The following is a 16,248-nucleotide window of genomic DNA, read 5'->3' as shown; positions in this document are numbered from 1 at the left end:
AATCTCTGCCGGGAGGTTGTCGGGAGAGGCGCTGAATACCGTGATTTTCCCGCTAAAAACGGGAGGGTTGGCAAGTATGCCAAAACAACATCAGCAACAAAACTACTAACACAACTGGTATGATATATACAGGTAATGTAAAAGGTCAATGCTCTGCACATGAATGCCAGACATAACTGATTATTTCCAGCTGAGTATTTGTAATGAATAGAAACACGGGGATGGATCTGTGTGGTGATGACAAAGTGATGACATAGCACCTTGCAATGCAAACATAGTGGCTTAGAAAACAGGTGTTGATAAAGGACTTCCCTGCTGTGAAATGTTACATGATGTTGGTGCTGAACAACCGCCTGTGCTAATAAAAATGGTAATATAAAATGCATTTTTTCACATCTTTATTTACACCAATTGTATGGATAAGAGTAACGAATACTGGTAACAATAAGGAATATTGATATTGGCAGTGTGTCACACATTCATTTATTTGTGGCGGCTCGCCACGAAAGAATTACGTCCGCCACAAATTTAAAAAAAAAAAAATATATATATATATTTTTTTTTAAACATTTTTTTACATTTTTTTTTGTCCTGTCCAGCTTCTCAGGCATATCATATAGTTGATGTAGATGCCCATGTTCAGATTTACTTTACAAAAGAGAAGTGTAGGATACTTCTCTTGTTGCCTTATTTGTATTTGACCACTACTGTTTTCTGTTTATTTGTTACTGACTGTGGCAGGACACCTCTGCATCTGTTTCACTTTATGTTGCTGGTAAATAATATGGTTGTAGTAGTAGGCTAAAGTTAAAATATTTAGTATGCACTAATTAAAGGGGCAGAGCTTTAAGAGACATTTTAGCTTTTATATTTCATAAGATATATTTTTTGTAAGAACCACAATTAATAAATATATTTCAGTGAATAACTTATTGTTCAAATCTGTATATACATAAAGTGTTGTAATTATATTGTAAAATGGATGGATGGATGGATGGACGTTTAAAACAAAACTGTTATTATTAATTAGAAAGTATACATTTTTTTTGCCTTTTTAGAGAAAATCATATCATTGTAGTACATTATGCAAATTACTCGATGATGTCATGGTGACCACGCCCATAACCACGCCCCCACCACCACAGGTATCTTGGCAGTTTATGGGAAACACTGTATTGGTATCGAGATTGATAAAATCCTAACGATATACACTATATTGCCAAAAGTATTTGGCCACCTGCCTTGACTCACATATGAACTTAAAGTGCCATCCCATTCCTTTTTAATTTTTAAATTTTTTTTGTCCTGTCCAGCTTGTCAGGCAAATCATATAGTTGATGTAGATGCCCATATCGGCTGTTCAGATTTACTTTACAAAAGAGAAGTGTAGGATACTTCTCTTGTTGCCTTATTTGTATTTGACTTTATTAAATGTATTTTTATTATCATTTGGTGCAGCCAGGCCAGAGAAGGAAGGGATAGAAAGAGAAAAAAAGGAAGACAGAGGGGGAAATTGTGGGGACAAGAGGGGGATAATACAGAGAGACAAAAACAACAACAGCAAACACAACAATAACAACAACAACAATAGAGCAACATCAGGATATGTACAAATATGATGGTAAAAGTGATAGCAAAGAAGCAGTTAGCGAAATAAATAATAATACAGAAATGACAATGATCATTATTACACTACAAACGAAGCAATACAAATACCAATAGAAATAGCGCTATTGATAATGAACAATATCAATAATTTACCTCTAATATCAACAATAGAGTTGTTCAAATGCAACAATACATAAACGTAACGATAACTACAGATACAAAATAATGCAGACAAATGGAGAGGAAAGAAAGAGAAGCAACCTATATTAACCTTGTAGATTGTTATAGTAACAATAGGTTAAGCTTTGTCAGTGTGCCATGTGTTATCCAGTTTACCCTAGGGCAACAACGTTAATATATGTTTGATGAAACGCGATTATGTGCATGAGTGTATGTATGTATATGTACTTGTATATGTACAGTATGTGTATATGTATGTTTGTACAGTGAATGTATATATACAGTATGTGTATATGTATGTTTGTACAGGGAATGTATATGTACAGTATGTGTATATGTATGTTTGTACAGTGAATGTATATATACAGTATGTGTATATGTATGTTTGTACAGGGAATGTATATGTACAGTATGTGTATATGTATGTTTGTACAGTGAATGTATGTGTACATGTATGTTTGTACAGTGAATGTATATGTACATGTATGTGTATATGTATGTTTGTACAGTGAATGTATATGTACATGTATGTGTATATGTATGTTTGTACAGTGAATGTATATATACAGTATGTGTATATGTATGTTTGTACAGGGAATGTATATGTACAGTATGTGTATATGTATGTTTGTACAGTGAATGTATGTGTACATGTATGTTTGTACAGTGAATGTATATGTACATGTATGTGTATATGTATGTTTGTACAGTGAATGTGCGTGTGGATGTACGAACTTTGAGTATGTAGGTATGTACTGTATTTGTGTATGTATGTGGGAGCGTAAGTACCTATGTATGTATGTATGTATGTATGTATGTATGTATGTATGAATAACGGTGTGTATGTGAGTATATGTGTATTTGTATGTACAATATATTTGACTCCCAGTGTGTGTGGGAGCCAGAGTACGGCCCGAGCCCCTCAGAGAGCCCAACCCACAAACAGCAGGTGTGGCGCCCAGGGAACCAGGGACCACCGGCCCCACACAGCCAGGCCGGCCAGCGACAGGAACCCCAGAGCCCGGCTCACCGTGCCGCCCCGAAGAGCCAGCAGCAGGCCGCACAGACACGCCCGGCAGAGGACAAGGCACGAGAGAAGCAGGGGACAGCCAGCCCTCAAGCCAGCGAGAGACCACACCCCAGACGGGCAGAAAGGCGGGACGCCCCGCCCGGGGGGCCCAAAGACTCCCCACAATCGGACGGGAAGACCGCCCCGGCCCCACCAGCAACCGGGCCCCCACGAGTCCGTTTGGAGAGACTGGAGGAGATGCAGATGAAGAGACGGGGCTGCGGAGCTAGCACTGAGCGTCGGGACGGACATGCTTCACAGTGTCTTGGCTGAATGAGCAGGTATCGAACACCTTGGTCTCCTTAGACGCATCCTCGCTCATCCATGCGGACTGGACACTGGCCGAGTTAGAGGGCGGCCGAGAGTGGTTGCTTTGTTGGGTCTGCTCCTGTTTCTGGCCAGCAGATGATGGCGTGGAACACTGCAGAGGCCACCACAATGTATATGTTCCTTTTACTTTTTATTCATAGCTGTAGGTAGAAGTGGCTTGTTGCATCAGCTCTGCTCTGTTAATGTCTTTAATGTCCTTTGTGTTCTGGGATGTTTGATATGTGCTATGGCTATGAGTTGTTTTTTCCCTTGGCCTCAGCCTGGACCCCCTCTCCAGGGGCCCAGGTTTAGACCGATTTTTTTTTCTTCTCACCCCCCCATTGTTTACCTGTATCTCACATTTTTTGTAAGGGGCGCCGGAAGTTGGCACACCCGTCAGCGATCCTGTTCTGTCTCCCTGTAATGTTTGTCTGATCTTGAATGGGATTGTGCTGAAAATTTTAATTTCCCCTCAGGATTAATAAAGTATTTCTGATTCTGATATACACACATATACACATACATATACATACACACATATGCATATATACATATACACATACATATACACATCTATAAACACACACATACCTATACCCATACATGCACACACATATACAGTACATACAGTACATCCACATACATACACACATTTACATACCTACATCCATCCATCCACATGCACACACACACACTCATATATATACAACAACAAATCCATACACAGGCCGGCGGGACAGCGATCAATTCCCAGCACCCACTGCCCACTGAGAACCAGCCGATCTCCTCCCCCAAGCCCCACAGGTCCGGCCGCGCACCCCCGTCACCCAGGGACAACTCCCGAAAAGCCCGCCCCAGACGACGCCATGACACCGGGCGCGGAGGGCGGCGCAAGGGCATCCCAGGCCCACACCCGACAAGCCAACCAACACGACAATAAACAAATAGGAAGCAGACAAGTTCGTCAGCCCCGACAACCACCACGTGCACGCGCTGCTATCCCATTCCTAACCCATAGGGTTCAATATGATGTCGGTCCACCTTTTGCACCTATTACAGCTTCAACTCTTCTGGTAAGACTGTCCACAAGGTTGCTGAGTGTGTTTATAGGAATTTTCGACCATTCTTCCAAAAGAGCATTGGTGGGGTCACACACTGATGTTGGTCGAGAAGGCCTGGCTCTCAGTCTCCGTTTTAATTCGGGTTCAGGTCAGGACTCTGTTCATCCACACCAGACTCTGTCATCCATGTGTTTATGGACCTTGCTTTGTGCACAGTCGTGTTGGAAGAGGAACAGGCCCGCTCCAAACTGTTCCCACAAGGTTGGGAGCATGGAATTGTCGAAAATGTTTTGGTATCCTGGAGCATTCAAAGTTCCTTTCACTGGAACTAAGGGGCCAAGCCCAACTCCTGAAAAACAACCCCACACCATAATTCCTCCTCCACCAAATTTCACACTCGGCACAATGCAGTCCGAAATGTAGCGTTCTCCTGGTAACCTCCAAACCCAGACTCGTCCATCAGATTGCCAGATGGAAAAGCGGGATTCATCACTCCACAGAACGCGTCTCCACTGTTCTAGAGTCCAGTGCCGACGTGCTTTACACTACTGCATTGGACTTGGTGATGTATGGCTTTGATGCAGCTGCCATGGAAACCCATTCCATGAAGCTATCTGCGTACTGTACGTGGGCTAATTGGAAGGTCACATGAAGTTTGGAGCTCTGTAGCAACGGACCCCTCTCAGTTTACGTGGCCTACCACTTCGTGGCTGAGTTGCTGTTGTTCCCAAACTCTTCCACTTTCTTATAATAAAGCCGACAGTTGACTTTGGAATATTTAGGAGCGAGGAAATTTCACGACTGGATTTGTTGCACAGGTGGCATCCTATGACAGTTCCACGCTGGAAATCACTGAGAGCGGCCCATTCTTTCACAAATGTTTGTAGAAACAGTCTCCATGCCTAAGTGCCTGATTTTATAAACCTGATTCTGATCATTTGGATGGGTGGCCAAATACTTTTGGCAATATAGTATACATATTCTATAATAGTGAAAACATCACCAGTAATTGACACACACAAAATGCCTATTTTTGACCCTCTATTACAGCCTGGATTACGCTGCTTCGTTGATGACACAAGCTTGCTCCTCACCGTAGTTAAACATTTTAATTTTCAGCCAATTTCAGATAACATTTGTAATAAAAGTGACTGTTTTAACAAACCGATTAGTATCAGCAATAACAAAACTCCCTGTCATTCTTAGATTGTCGCCGTTGGCCAGCAATGGAGGAAGCTAAGAGGTTAAATGCTAGTGATGGTCAAACGATACGGAAGCATCAATGCATTACGAAACACAAAGAGGGATGCTGCGTCCCTCGATACCTTGACGTGTGTGTCACTTTAGGAAAATACCATGTAATCGATGCAGCGGCTGATACAGCGGCAAACTTTGTTCATCAGGAAGCACTTCGCGTTTGACATCCATATTTTCGTCAACTACCTGTGCAAAGTGTGGAATCATTTTGATTTTATCGCACCAAATAAGGTAAATGTTCTTTCCTATTAACCATCTAATAAATCAAAGGTGCTGTTTGCAACTTCCTCTCAGTAATGCAAAACATACAAGAACACTACCGGCAAGCTTATGTTGCATGAGCAGACTCTTTTTCCTGAGGAAGCTTAGGTCCTTTAAAGCCTACTGAAATGAATTTTTTAAATTTAAACGGGGATAGCAGATCCATTCTGTGTGTCATATTTGATCATTTCGCGATATTGCCATATTTTTGCTGAAAGGATTTAGTAGAGAACATCGACGATAAAGTTCGCAACTTTTAGTCGCTGATAAAAAAAGCCTTGCCTGTACCGGAAGTAGTGTGACGTCACAGGTTGAAGAGCTCCTCACATTTCCCCATTGTTTACACCAGCAGCGAGAGCGATTCGGACCGAGAAAGCGACGATTACCCCATTAATTTGAGCCAGGATGAAAGATTTGTGGATGAGGAAAGTGAGAGTGAAGGATTAGAGTGCAGTGCAGGACGCATCTTTTTTCGCTCTGACCGTAACTTAGGTTCAAGCTGGCTCATTGGATTCCACACTTTCTCCTTTTTCTATTGTGGATCACGGATTTGTATTTTAAACCACCTCGGATACTATATCCTCTTGAAAATGAGAGTCGGGAACGCGAAATGGACATTCACAGTGACTTTTATCTCCACGACAATACTTGATCAATACTTGAGATGAAAACTGAGATTTTTTGTATTGGATACAATGTGTCCGAATACTTCCGTTTAACTATTGACGTCACTCGCATACGTCATCATACATAGACGTTTTCAACCGGAAGTTTAGCGGGAAATTTAAAATTGCACTTTATAAGTTAACCCGGCCGTATTGGCATGTGTTACAATGTTAAGATTTCATCATTGATATATAAACTATCAGACTGCGTGGTCGGTAGTAGTGGCTTTCAGTAGGCCTTCAATGTGTGCAGCAAGCTGTTGGAGATCTTTTATCAGTCTGTTGTGGCCAGTGCCCTGTACTTTGCAGTGGTTTGTTGGGGCAGCAGCACCAGCAAAAGGGACTTAAACCGGATTGACAAACTGATCCGGAAAGCCGGCCAAACTATTGGCACGCAGTTGGAGGCGTTTGTGTCAGTGAGGGACAGGAGGACACTGGACAAACTGCTGGCCATCATGGACAATCCTGCCCACCCACTCCACCAGACAATTGAGGGACAGCGGAGTTCATACACCAACAGGCTTCTTCAGCTTTGTTCCCACAATGTTCCATTCAAGAACTCCTTCATTCCGCACTCCATCCAGCTGTGTAATCACTCGCCATACAGCAATAGATGATATCTGTTAGCTACTTCTCTTTGTTTATAATGTCTATTTTCTGCTGGATTTACTCTCTATTTTATGCTGCAGCTCTTACATATACTGTAATATTGTACATGGTAGTTGTTATATATTGTATATATGATATAATAATAATAATAATAATACCTGGGATTTATATAGCGCTTTTCTAAGTACCCAAAGTCGCTTTACATGTTAAAAACCCATCATTCATTCACACCTGGTGGTGGTAAGCTACTTTCGTAGCCACAGCTGCCCTGGGGTAGACTGACGGATATAAACATATAATATAATATATCAGTATATATCCTATACTGTACATATATTATGTAAATATTACATATATATGTTATATTTTATATTGCTTTTAGTCTATTTTATACCTGCATTGTCCTTTCCATCTTTTCCATCATTTGTAACTGAGCTACTGTGTGGAACAATTTCCCTTGTGGATCATTAAAGTTTATCTAAGTCTAATTGTCTGAGTCTAATGTTAGCTTTAGTGGTTTAAAAGGAACACATTTGTTTGACAATTATCTGTATTTTTCACGATTATAAAATTTATGTAATAAAACATTTTTTCCCGGCCTGAATAAAATGATTGGGGTCTTGTCAACACATGCGCACATACCAAAGCAGTCCAAGAAAAGCAACAAACAATGTTGTAATGATAGTTGATACATTCAATGACAGCTAATGCAAGCTATCAAATTTGCTATTATTAGCTAACAACACCGAAAGCTAATGCGTGTGCATGTGTTACGTACGTACATAGTTACGTCATTACGTACAAGAAGCCGTAAGAAGGCGGGATACACTGTGTAAAATACATTGGAAAGTTGGCGCCTTCTAGGCATCTGTGTAAATGTAGCAAACAGCCCCATTATTTGAACAGTTGCACATTGCATTTTCTTTTCTGCACAGTTATTTGTTTTAAAAAAACTATTATAAGTAGGCCCTGCCCCACCTCAAGGACATCACCGCCCCCCTCCTGGACCCACTGCAAAGTATTACTTCCACAGAGCTAAAAATATCTTGTGGCGTACCTCAGGGATCAATACTCGGACCAAAATTGTTCAATCTCTATATAAATGACATTTGTAAAGTTACAAAGGACTTAAAGTTAGTATTATTTGCAGATGATACAACGGTATTTTGTTCAGTAGAGAACACACAGAAGATAATACAAATAATAACAGAAGCAATGAACAAATTAAAAAGAAGGTTTGACAAAAACAGACTATCTTTGAATCTCAGTAAGACTAAAATAATGCTATTTGGTAACAGGAGAAGAGAAAGTCAAACACAAATACAAATAGATGGAGTAGACATTGAAATGGTAAAAGAAAACACATTTTTGGGTGGAATAATAGATGATAAAATGAATTAGAAATCTCATGTAAAAAATATTCAACATAAAGTAGCAGGAAACACGTCAATTATGAATAAAGCAAAATATGTTCTGGACCAAAAATCCCTTCATATTCTTTACTGCTCACTAGTGTTACCACATCTGAGTTATTGTGTAGAAATATGGGGAAACAACTACAAGTGCGCTTCATTCACTAAATGTGTTACAAAAAATATCAATTACAATATTACATAACGTTAGATATAGAGAACATACAAACACTTTATTTATTAAATCACAATTATTGAAATTCAACGATTTGGTGCATTTGCAAACAGCTAAAATGATGTATAAAGCAAACTATAACCTGCTACCCAAGAATGTACAACAATTCTTCTCAACAAGAGAGGATAAATATAACCTTGGAGGAAAATCTAATTTAAAACATTTATATGCTCGTACAACACTTAAAACCTTTAGTATATCAGTATGTGGAATTAAATTATGGAATGGATTAACCAAAGAAATCAAACAAAGCACCAATATGATTCAGTTTAAGAGACTGTTCAAACTACAATTGTTCACAAAGTACACAGAACAAGAATTATGATGAACATCTTGAACCCTTTTTTTTCCCTTTTCATTTTTATTTTTTTATTGAGGCAAAGATTATTTATGTATTTAATATTTCTTTGCTTACCATGGTATATTATTTAATTACTATTTATTGTTCACTGTTCTGTTACAGAGAACAAGGAAATTTGATAAAATTGCTGGTCAGTGGCCTTGTGGTTAGAGTGTCCGCCCTGAGACTGGAAGGTCGAGCGTTCAAACTAGGGCTGCAATTAACAACTAATTTGATAATCGATTAATCTGTCGATTATTACTTCGATTAATAATCGGATAAAAGAGACAAACTACATTTCTATCCTTTCCATTATTTTATTGAAAAAAACAGCATACTGGCACCATACTTATTTTGATTATTGTTTCTCGGCTTTTTGTAAATGTTGCAGTTTATAAATTAGGTTTATAAAAAATTTAAAAAAAAGTAAATTAAAAATTTTCAAAAAGTAGCCTCTGCTCATGCGCATAGCATATATCCAACAAATCCATGACTGAATTAATCGCCAACTATTTTTATAATCGATTTTAATCGATTTAATCGATTAGTTGTTGCAAGACCTAATTCAAACCCCGGCCGAGTCATACCAAAGACTATAAAAATGGAACCCATTACCTCCCTGCTTGGCACTCAGCATCAAGGGTTGGAATTGGGGGTTAAATCACCAAAAATGATTCCCGGGCACAGCCACCGCTGCTGCTCACTGCTCCCCTCACCTCCCAGGGGGTAAGGGTGATGGGTCAAATGCAGAGGATAATCTCACTACACCTAGAGTGTGTGTGACAATCATTGGCACCGTATTTTTCGGAGTATAAGTCGCTCCGGAGTATAAGTCGCACCGGCCGAAAATGCATAATAAAGAAGGAAAAAAACATATATAAGTCGCACTGGAGTATAAGTCGCATTTTTTGGGGAAATGTATTTGATAAAAGCCAACACCAAGAATAGACATTTGAAAGGCAATTTAAAATAAATAAAGAATAGTGAACAACAGACTGAATAAGTGTACGTTATATGAGGCATAAATAACCAACTGAGAACGTGCCTGGTATGTTAACGTAACATATTATGGTAAGAGTCATTCAAATAACTATAACATATAGAACATGCTATACGTTTACCAAACAATCTGTCACTCCTAATCGCTAAATCCCATGAAATCTTATACGTCTAGTCTCTTACGTGAATGAGCTAAATAATATTATTTGATATTTTACGCTAATGTGTTAATAATTTCACACATAAGTCGCTCCTGAGTATAAGTCGCACCCCCGGCCAAACTATGAAAAAAACTGTGACTTATAGTCCGAAAAATACGGTACTTTAATTTTAAATTGGATAAAATTGCTATGGTATGAAAAGGGGTAGGATTAAATAAGCTCTGCTTCTTCCTACTCCTTTTCGGACGTGCTGTAATGAAACAACTGGAATTGTGTGATGCATTACATTGTATCGTATGCATGTTCCAAATAAACGGAATAAGCGGTAGAAAATGGATGGATAGATGAACTGAACTGAACTGTCGTGACTGTTTTAATCCAGGAGATGGAGCCATCATCAAACACCAACACAGTATCGGTGCAGTGTTAATGCAGCCATATTCAGGGGATATTGATTTGTATTTCTTTTTTCTTGTATTTAGTGTTGGAAGAACCAAAATAACCAAACCGTAGCATAATGTAATACCCAGTCTTTAGGCCAGTGGTTCTTAACCTTGTCGGAGGTACCAAACCCCACCAGTTTCATATGCGCATTCACAAAGGGTTTTTTTCAAATTCAAGACAAAGTTATATGTTTTTGGTAGAGATGTCCGATAATATCGGCCTGCCGATATTATCGGACGATATATGCGTTAAAATGTAATATCGGAAATTATCGGTATCGTTTTTTTTATTATCGGTATCGTTTTTTTTTTTTATTAAATCAACATAAAAAACACAAGATACACTTACAATTAGTGCACCAACCCAAAAAACCTCCCTCCCCCCTTTACACTCATTCACACAAAAGGGTTGTTTCTTTCTGTTATTAATATTCTGGTTCCTAAATTATATATCAATATATATCAATACAGTCTGCAAGGGATACAGTCCGTAAGCACACATGATTGTGCGTGCTGCTGGTCCACTAATAGTACTAACCTTTAACAGTTAATTTTACTCATTTTCATTCATTACTAGTTTCTATGTAACTGTTTTTATATTGTTGTACTTTCTTTTTTATTCAAGAAAATGTTTTTAATTTATTTATCTTATTTTACCAATTTTTTTAAAAAGTACCTTATCTTCACCATACCTGGTTGTCCAAATTAGGCATAATAATGTGTTAATTCCACGACTGCATATATCGGTTGATATCGGTATCGGTAATTAAAGAGTTGGACAATATCGGAATATCGGATATCGGCAAAAAGCCATTATCGGACATCCCTAGTTTTTGGTAACACTTTAGTATGGGGAACATATTCTAAGTAACAAAGACTTAATTTAGAGTTATTTGGTTAGGGTTAGAGGGTTAGGGCCAGGGTTAGAGGGTTAGGGTTATAGAAAGGCCATGCCGAATAAGGCATTAATAAGTACTTAATAATGACTAGTTAAGAGCTAATATGTTACTAATTTGCATGTTAATAAGCAACTAATTAATGGTGAATATGTTCCCCATACTAAAGTGTTACCATGTTTTTTTACTGGTGCACAAAATGAAGCGTGCATGAACATCACCTTGTTCAAAGAACAAAACCAACACAGTGCATAAACTCACAACAAATTACACACCTGCAAATCAGTCTGACTTCTGCTGTTGCCGTATCCGTAGTACGCCGATAGGGAGAAATTTTTATTTACACGATGAGTCGGGTGTGTCTTGACCCCCGCCGAACCCCTGAGCCCGACTCACCGAACCCCTAGGGTTCGATCGAACCCAGGTTAAGAACCACTGCTTTAGGCACTGTGGCTTCCTCAGACAGTCGCCAAAAAAAAGTTAGATGACTTGAAAACCACTAAATTGAAGGCATCAATATGAGTGTGAATGCATGTCAATGTGATTGACTGGTGATCTTTCAAAGGGTGTACCCGCCTCTCACCCTAAATCATCTGCAGTATGCACCAACCCTCCCACCCATCTCCCTGACGGGCAATGGAAACAAAGTTGGATTGACCAATGGGTGGCCCGACCCTCGCACGAAGACCGGATGTGTTAGTCTGAGTAGCACTTTTAAGAAAGAAAGACAACACCTACCGGATGTTCTTTTGGCCGGACGAATGTTAAGGAGAGGAGAGGAGGGAAGAGAACGAGTGAATCCCTCCAGCAGTCTTATCTCGGAGCTCGCAGACTCAATGCTGCTGCCACCTGTCAGGAAAAAGGAACATTCGAGTGGATTAGAAAACTCTTAAAGCTGTATAACATAATTATAATAATTAGATTGTTATGATTACCGTATTTTTCGGACTATAAGTCGCAGTTTTTTTCATAGTTTGGCCGGGGTTGCGACTTATACTCAGGAGCGACTTATGTGTGAAATTACATTACCGAAAAATATCAAATAACATTTAGCTCATTCACGTAAGAGACTAGACGTATAAGATTTCATGGGATTTAGCGATTAGGAGTGACAGATTATTTGGTAAACGTATAGCATGTTCTATATGTTATAGTTATTTGAATGACTCTTACCATAATATGTTACGTTAACATACCAGGCACGTTCTCAGTTGGTTATTTATGCCTCATATAACGTACACTTATTCAGCCTGTTGTTCACTATTCTTTATTTATTTTAAATTGCCTTTCAAATGTCTATTCTTGGTGTTGGGTTTTATCAAATACATTTCCCCAAAAAATGCGACTTATATGTTTTTTTCCTTCTTTATTATGCATTTTCGGCCGGTGCGACCTATACTCCGGAGCGACTTATAGTCTGAAAAATGCGGTAGTTATGCTCTATTTTTGTATAGTATAACAAATAATAGAATATATACCATAATTATAATTTACCTTTAACATAAAATTAAAAATGATTCTACAATACTTTTGAATAAATATTCATTAAATACAGTATAACTATCCCTTTCATAAAGCACTAAATAAAGCGACTTCATTTTTTTATCTTCATAATTTAATAATTCATTATTTCATCCAAGTCAGATATCAACATTATTAGTGATGTTCCAATCAGGGTTTCACGCTGACGATTCCGATGGTCCATGAGTGAGAACATGTATTAACTGTAAATTTTCAAAAACAGTTATGGTGAGTGCTATGGACAGTTTAACAATATCAATACAATGTTTAAATTAGTTCGTCATTATTTGCATACAATTGTTTGAGCAAAACAAAGTCAATATTACACAACAATTAAACAAAAGCAAAAAAGACTGTATTCTACTTATTTAAATCCTTAGTTTTTTCCTGTAAAGTTCTCCGGTGTCCAGTGAAGTATTCCCTGACTTTGTAAACATAAACAAATACATCGACCTAATCAGTCTAGTATCATCACATAGTGATACTACCCTTGGTATCGACAGTCAACACCACCACTTTATGGTTCGAGTCGCGCTCCTCTTATGTGTGGTGTACTGCGACAATGCTGACACATCCCCAATATTCCTTTATCATCCTCTCTGGACCCTTATTCATTTCAATGTTAATTTTTGATTAATAGTTGCTTACTTGATGCTCTAACATGCTTCCATCGACACTTCTCAAAGTTTACTAAGCACTTATTGCTTGGTGATGTTTTAAACTAGCTTAGCTATCAGCATGCCTGTTCCTGGCTTGCTCTCGGTGTATAACATATTTAGCCTCCAGTGATAATGCTACTTGATATTAATTCTTAAGATGCTAAGAAATGCAGTATATTTTCCGTAATGAAGGTGATTACTACTTAGAGGAGCGGCTCCATGCATTGTTAGCTGCGAGCCATTCGAGCCGGGGGACTAGAAAATAAATAGTGTCAGCAAAAAGTGATCTGCGTTTGTGCTCCGCATTAAAAGGCATTAATTGGCAACATATTTTTTCACGTAAATTGGCCGATCGATTGGAAAATCCTTATTTTTCATACATTTTATGAAATAAATATTCAGCTGGATCTCAATATATTGGAATATTGTGCAACAGTTCAAGAGCTTAATTCAGACCAAAAAAGGAGCATTTAATGTTGCCCCCTATTTCTATTTACTGTTTTAATTGGTTTTACCCTATAAAATAATTTTTAATCATATTAATTTTATATTGTTTTTGTTTCGGTCATTGGTGGAGGTAAAGATAATATTTTAATATATTGTTTTTAATATTGTTGTGCAGCACTTTGGAAACATGTTGTTGTTTAAAATTGCAATATAAATAAAGTAGATTGGATTTAAAATTAATTGGCAATGTATTTTTGGGTCGATACCGATTGGTGGTCGATCGATAGAAACATCCTTAATTTTTATAAATTGTTCCCTTCATATAGCTTCATCTCAATCAATTGGAATATTGTGCAAAAGTTCAGGAGCTTAATTCAGACAAAAAAGGGAGGATTTTGAATTAACTGGCAACGTGTTTTTATGAAAAAAAATTGTCCGATACCGATCGGTGGTCAATCGATTGGAAAATTCTTACTTTTCATACATTTTTCCCTACAAATAGTTATATATTCAGCTGCATCTCAATAAATTAGAATATCGTGCAAAAGTTCAGGAGCTTAATTAAGACGAAAAAGGTAGGATTTGTAATTAATTGGCAACTTGTTTTTATAAAAAAAAATTGTCCGATACCGATCGGTGGTCGATCGATTGGAAAATTCTTGCTTTCATACATTTTTCCCTACAAATAGTTTAATATTCAGCTGCATCTCAATAAATTAGAATATCGTGCAAAAGTTCAGGAGCTTAATTCAGACAAAAAAGGGAGGATTTTGAATTAACTGGCAACGTGTTTTTATGAAAAAAAATTGTCCGATACCGATAGGTGGTCAATCGATTGGAAAATTCTTACTTTTCATACATTTTTCCCTACAAATAGTTATATATTCAGCTGCATCTCAATAAATTGGAATATCGTGCAAAAATTCAGGAGCTTGATTCAGACAAAAAAAATGAGGATTTGTAATTAATTGGCAATGTGTTTTTATGAAAAAAAATTGCCCGATACCGATCGGTGGTCGATCGATTGGAAAATCCTTACTTTTCATACATTTTTCCCTACAAATAGTTTAATATTCAGCTGCATCTCAATAAATTAGAATATCGTGCAAAAGTTCAGGAGCTTAATTAAGGCGAAAAAGGTAGGATTTGTAATTAATTGGCAACTTGTTTTTATTAAAAAAAATTGTCCGATACCGATTGGTGGTTGATCGATTGGAAAATTCTTGCTTTCATACATTTTTCCCTACAAATAGTTTAATATTCAGCTGCATCTCAATAAATTGGAATATCGTGCAAAAGTTCAGGAGCTTAATTAAGACGAAAAAGGTAGGATTTGTAATTAATTGGCAACTTGTTTTTATTTTAAAAAAAATTGTCCGATACCGATCGGTGGTCGATCGATTGGAAAATTCTTGCTTTCATACATTTTTCCCTACAAATAGTTTAATATTCAGCTGCATCTCAATAAATTGGAATATCGTGCAAAAATTCAGGAGCTTAATTAAGACAAAAAGGGAGGATGTTTTATTAATTGGCAACGTGTTTTTACGAAAAAAAATTGTCCGATACCGATCGGTGTTTGATCGATTGGAAAATTCTTACTTTTCATAAATTTTTCCCTACAAATAGTTTAATATTCAGCTGCATCTCAATAAATTGGAATATCGTGCAAAAGTTCAGGAGCTTTATTCAGACAAAAAAAATGTAGCCTTTTTTATTTAGTTGATAGTTGATTTTTCAGAAAAATTGGCCAATACAGATCGGTGGACGATCGATTGGAAAACCCTTACTTTTCATCAGTTTTTTCCTTCTTATACTGTAGTTTATACCTGCAGCTAAAAAAATTGGAATATCGTGCAAAAATTCAGGAGCCTAATTTAAGAAAAAGAGAGCCCTTTTAAGCGTGACATAAGCAGTGAACAACTTTTTTTCACAAAATTAAAAACGTCTTTATTATGAAATTAAGAAATTGTTCAAATTGTTCACTATGTAGAGCAGGGGTGTCAAACTCAAATACACAGTGGGCCAAAATGTAAAACTGAACAAGGCCGCGGGCCAAGCATGAACAAATTAACCTTTTAATAGACTCGGACTTAGACTTAGACTTCCTTTTTAT

The 16,248-nt window shown here is 37.7% G+C and overlaps 1 protein-coding gene across 2 annotated transcripts in view; it reads right to left on the bottom strand.

The window, feature by feature from the left end:
- tanc2a (tetratricopeptide repeat, ankyrin repeat and coiled-coil containing 2a) overlaps positions 1-16,248 on the bottom strand; it is a 160,689-nt gene that overhangs the window by 107,249 nt on the left and 37,192 nt on the right. For both annotated transcript variants that reach the window (XM_062036879.1, XM_062036880.1), the window contains exon 3: positions 12,244-12,354. In XM_062036879.1, the coding sequence (XP_061892863.1) occupies positions 12,244-12,354 (111 nt within the window). The remainder of the gene's footprint in view (positions 1-12,243; positions 12,355-16,248) is intronic.

This window comes from Entelurus aequoreus, linkage group LG25 (genome assembly GCF_033978785.1).
Source record: "Entelurus aequoreus isolate RoL-2023_Sb linkage group LG25, RoL_Eaeq_v1.1, whole genome shotgun sequence".
Lineage (NCBI taxonomy): Eukaryota > Metazoa > Chordata > Actinopteri > Syngnathiformes > Syngnathidae > Entelurus > Entelurus aequoreus.
Note: the sequence above shows the minus strand (reverse complement) of the source record. Positions and strands in the feature narration are given on the sequence as shown.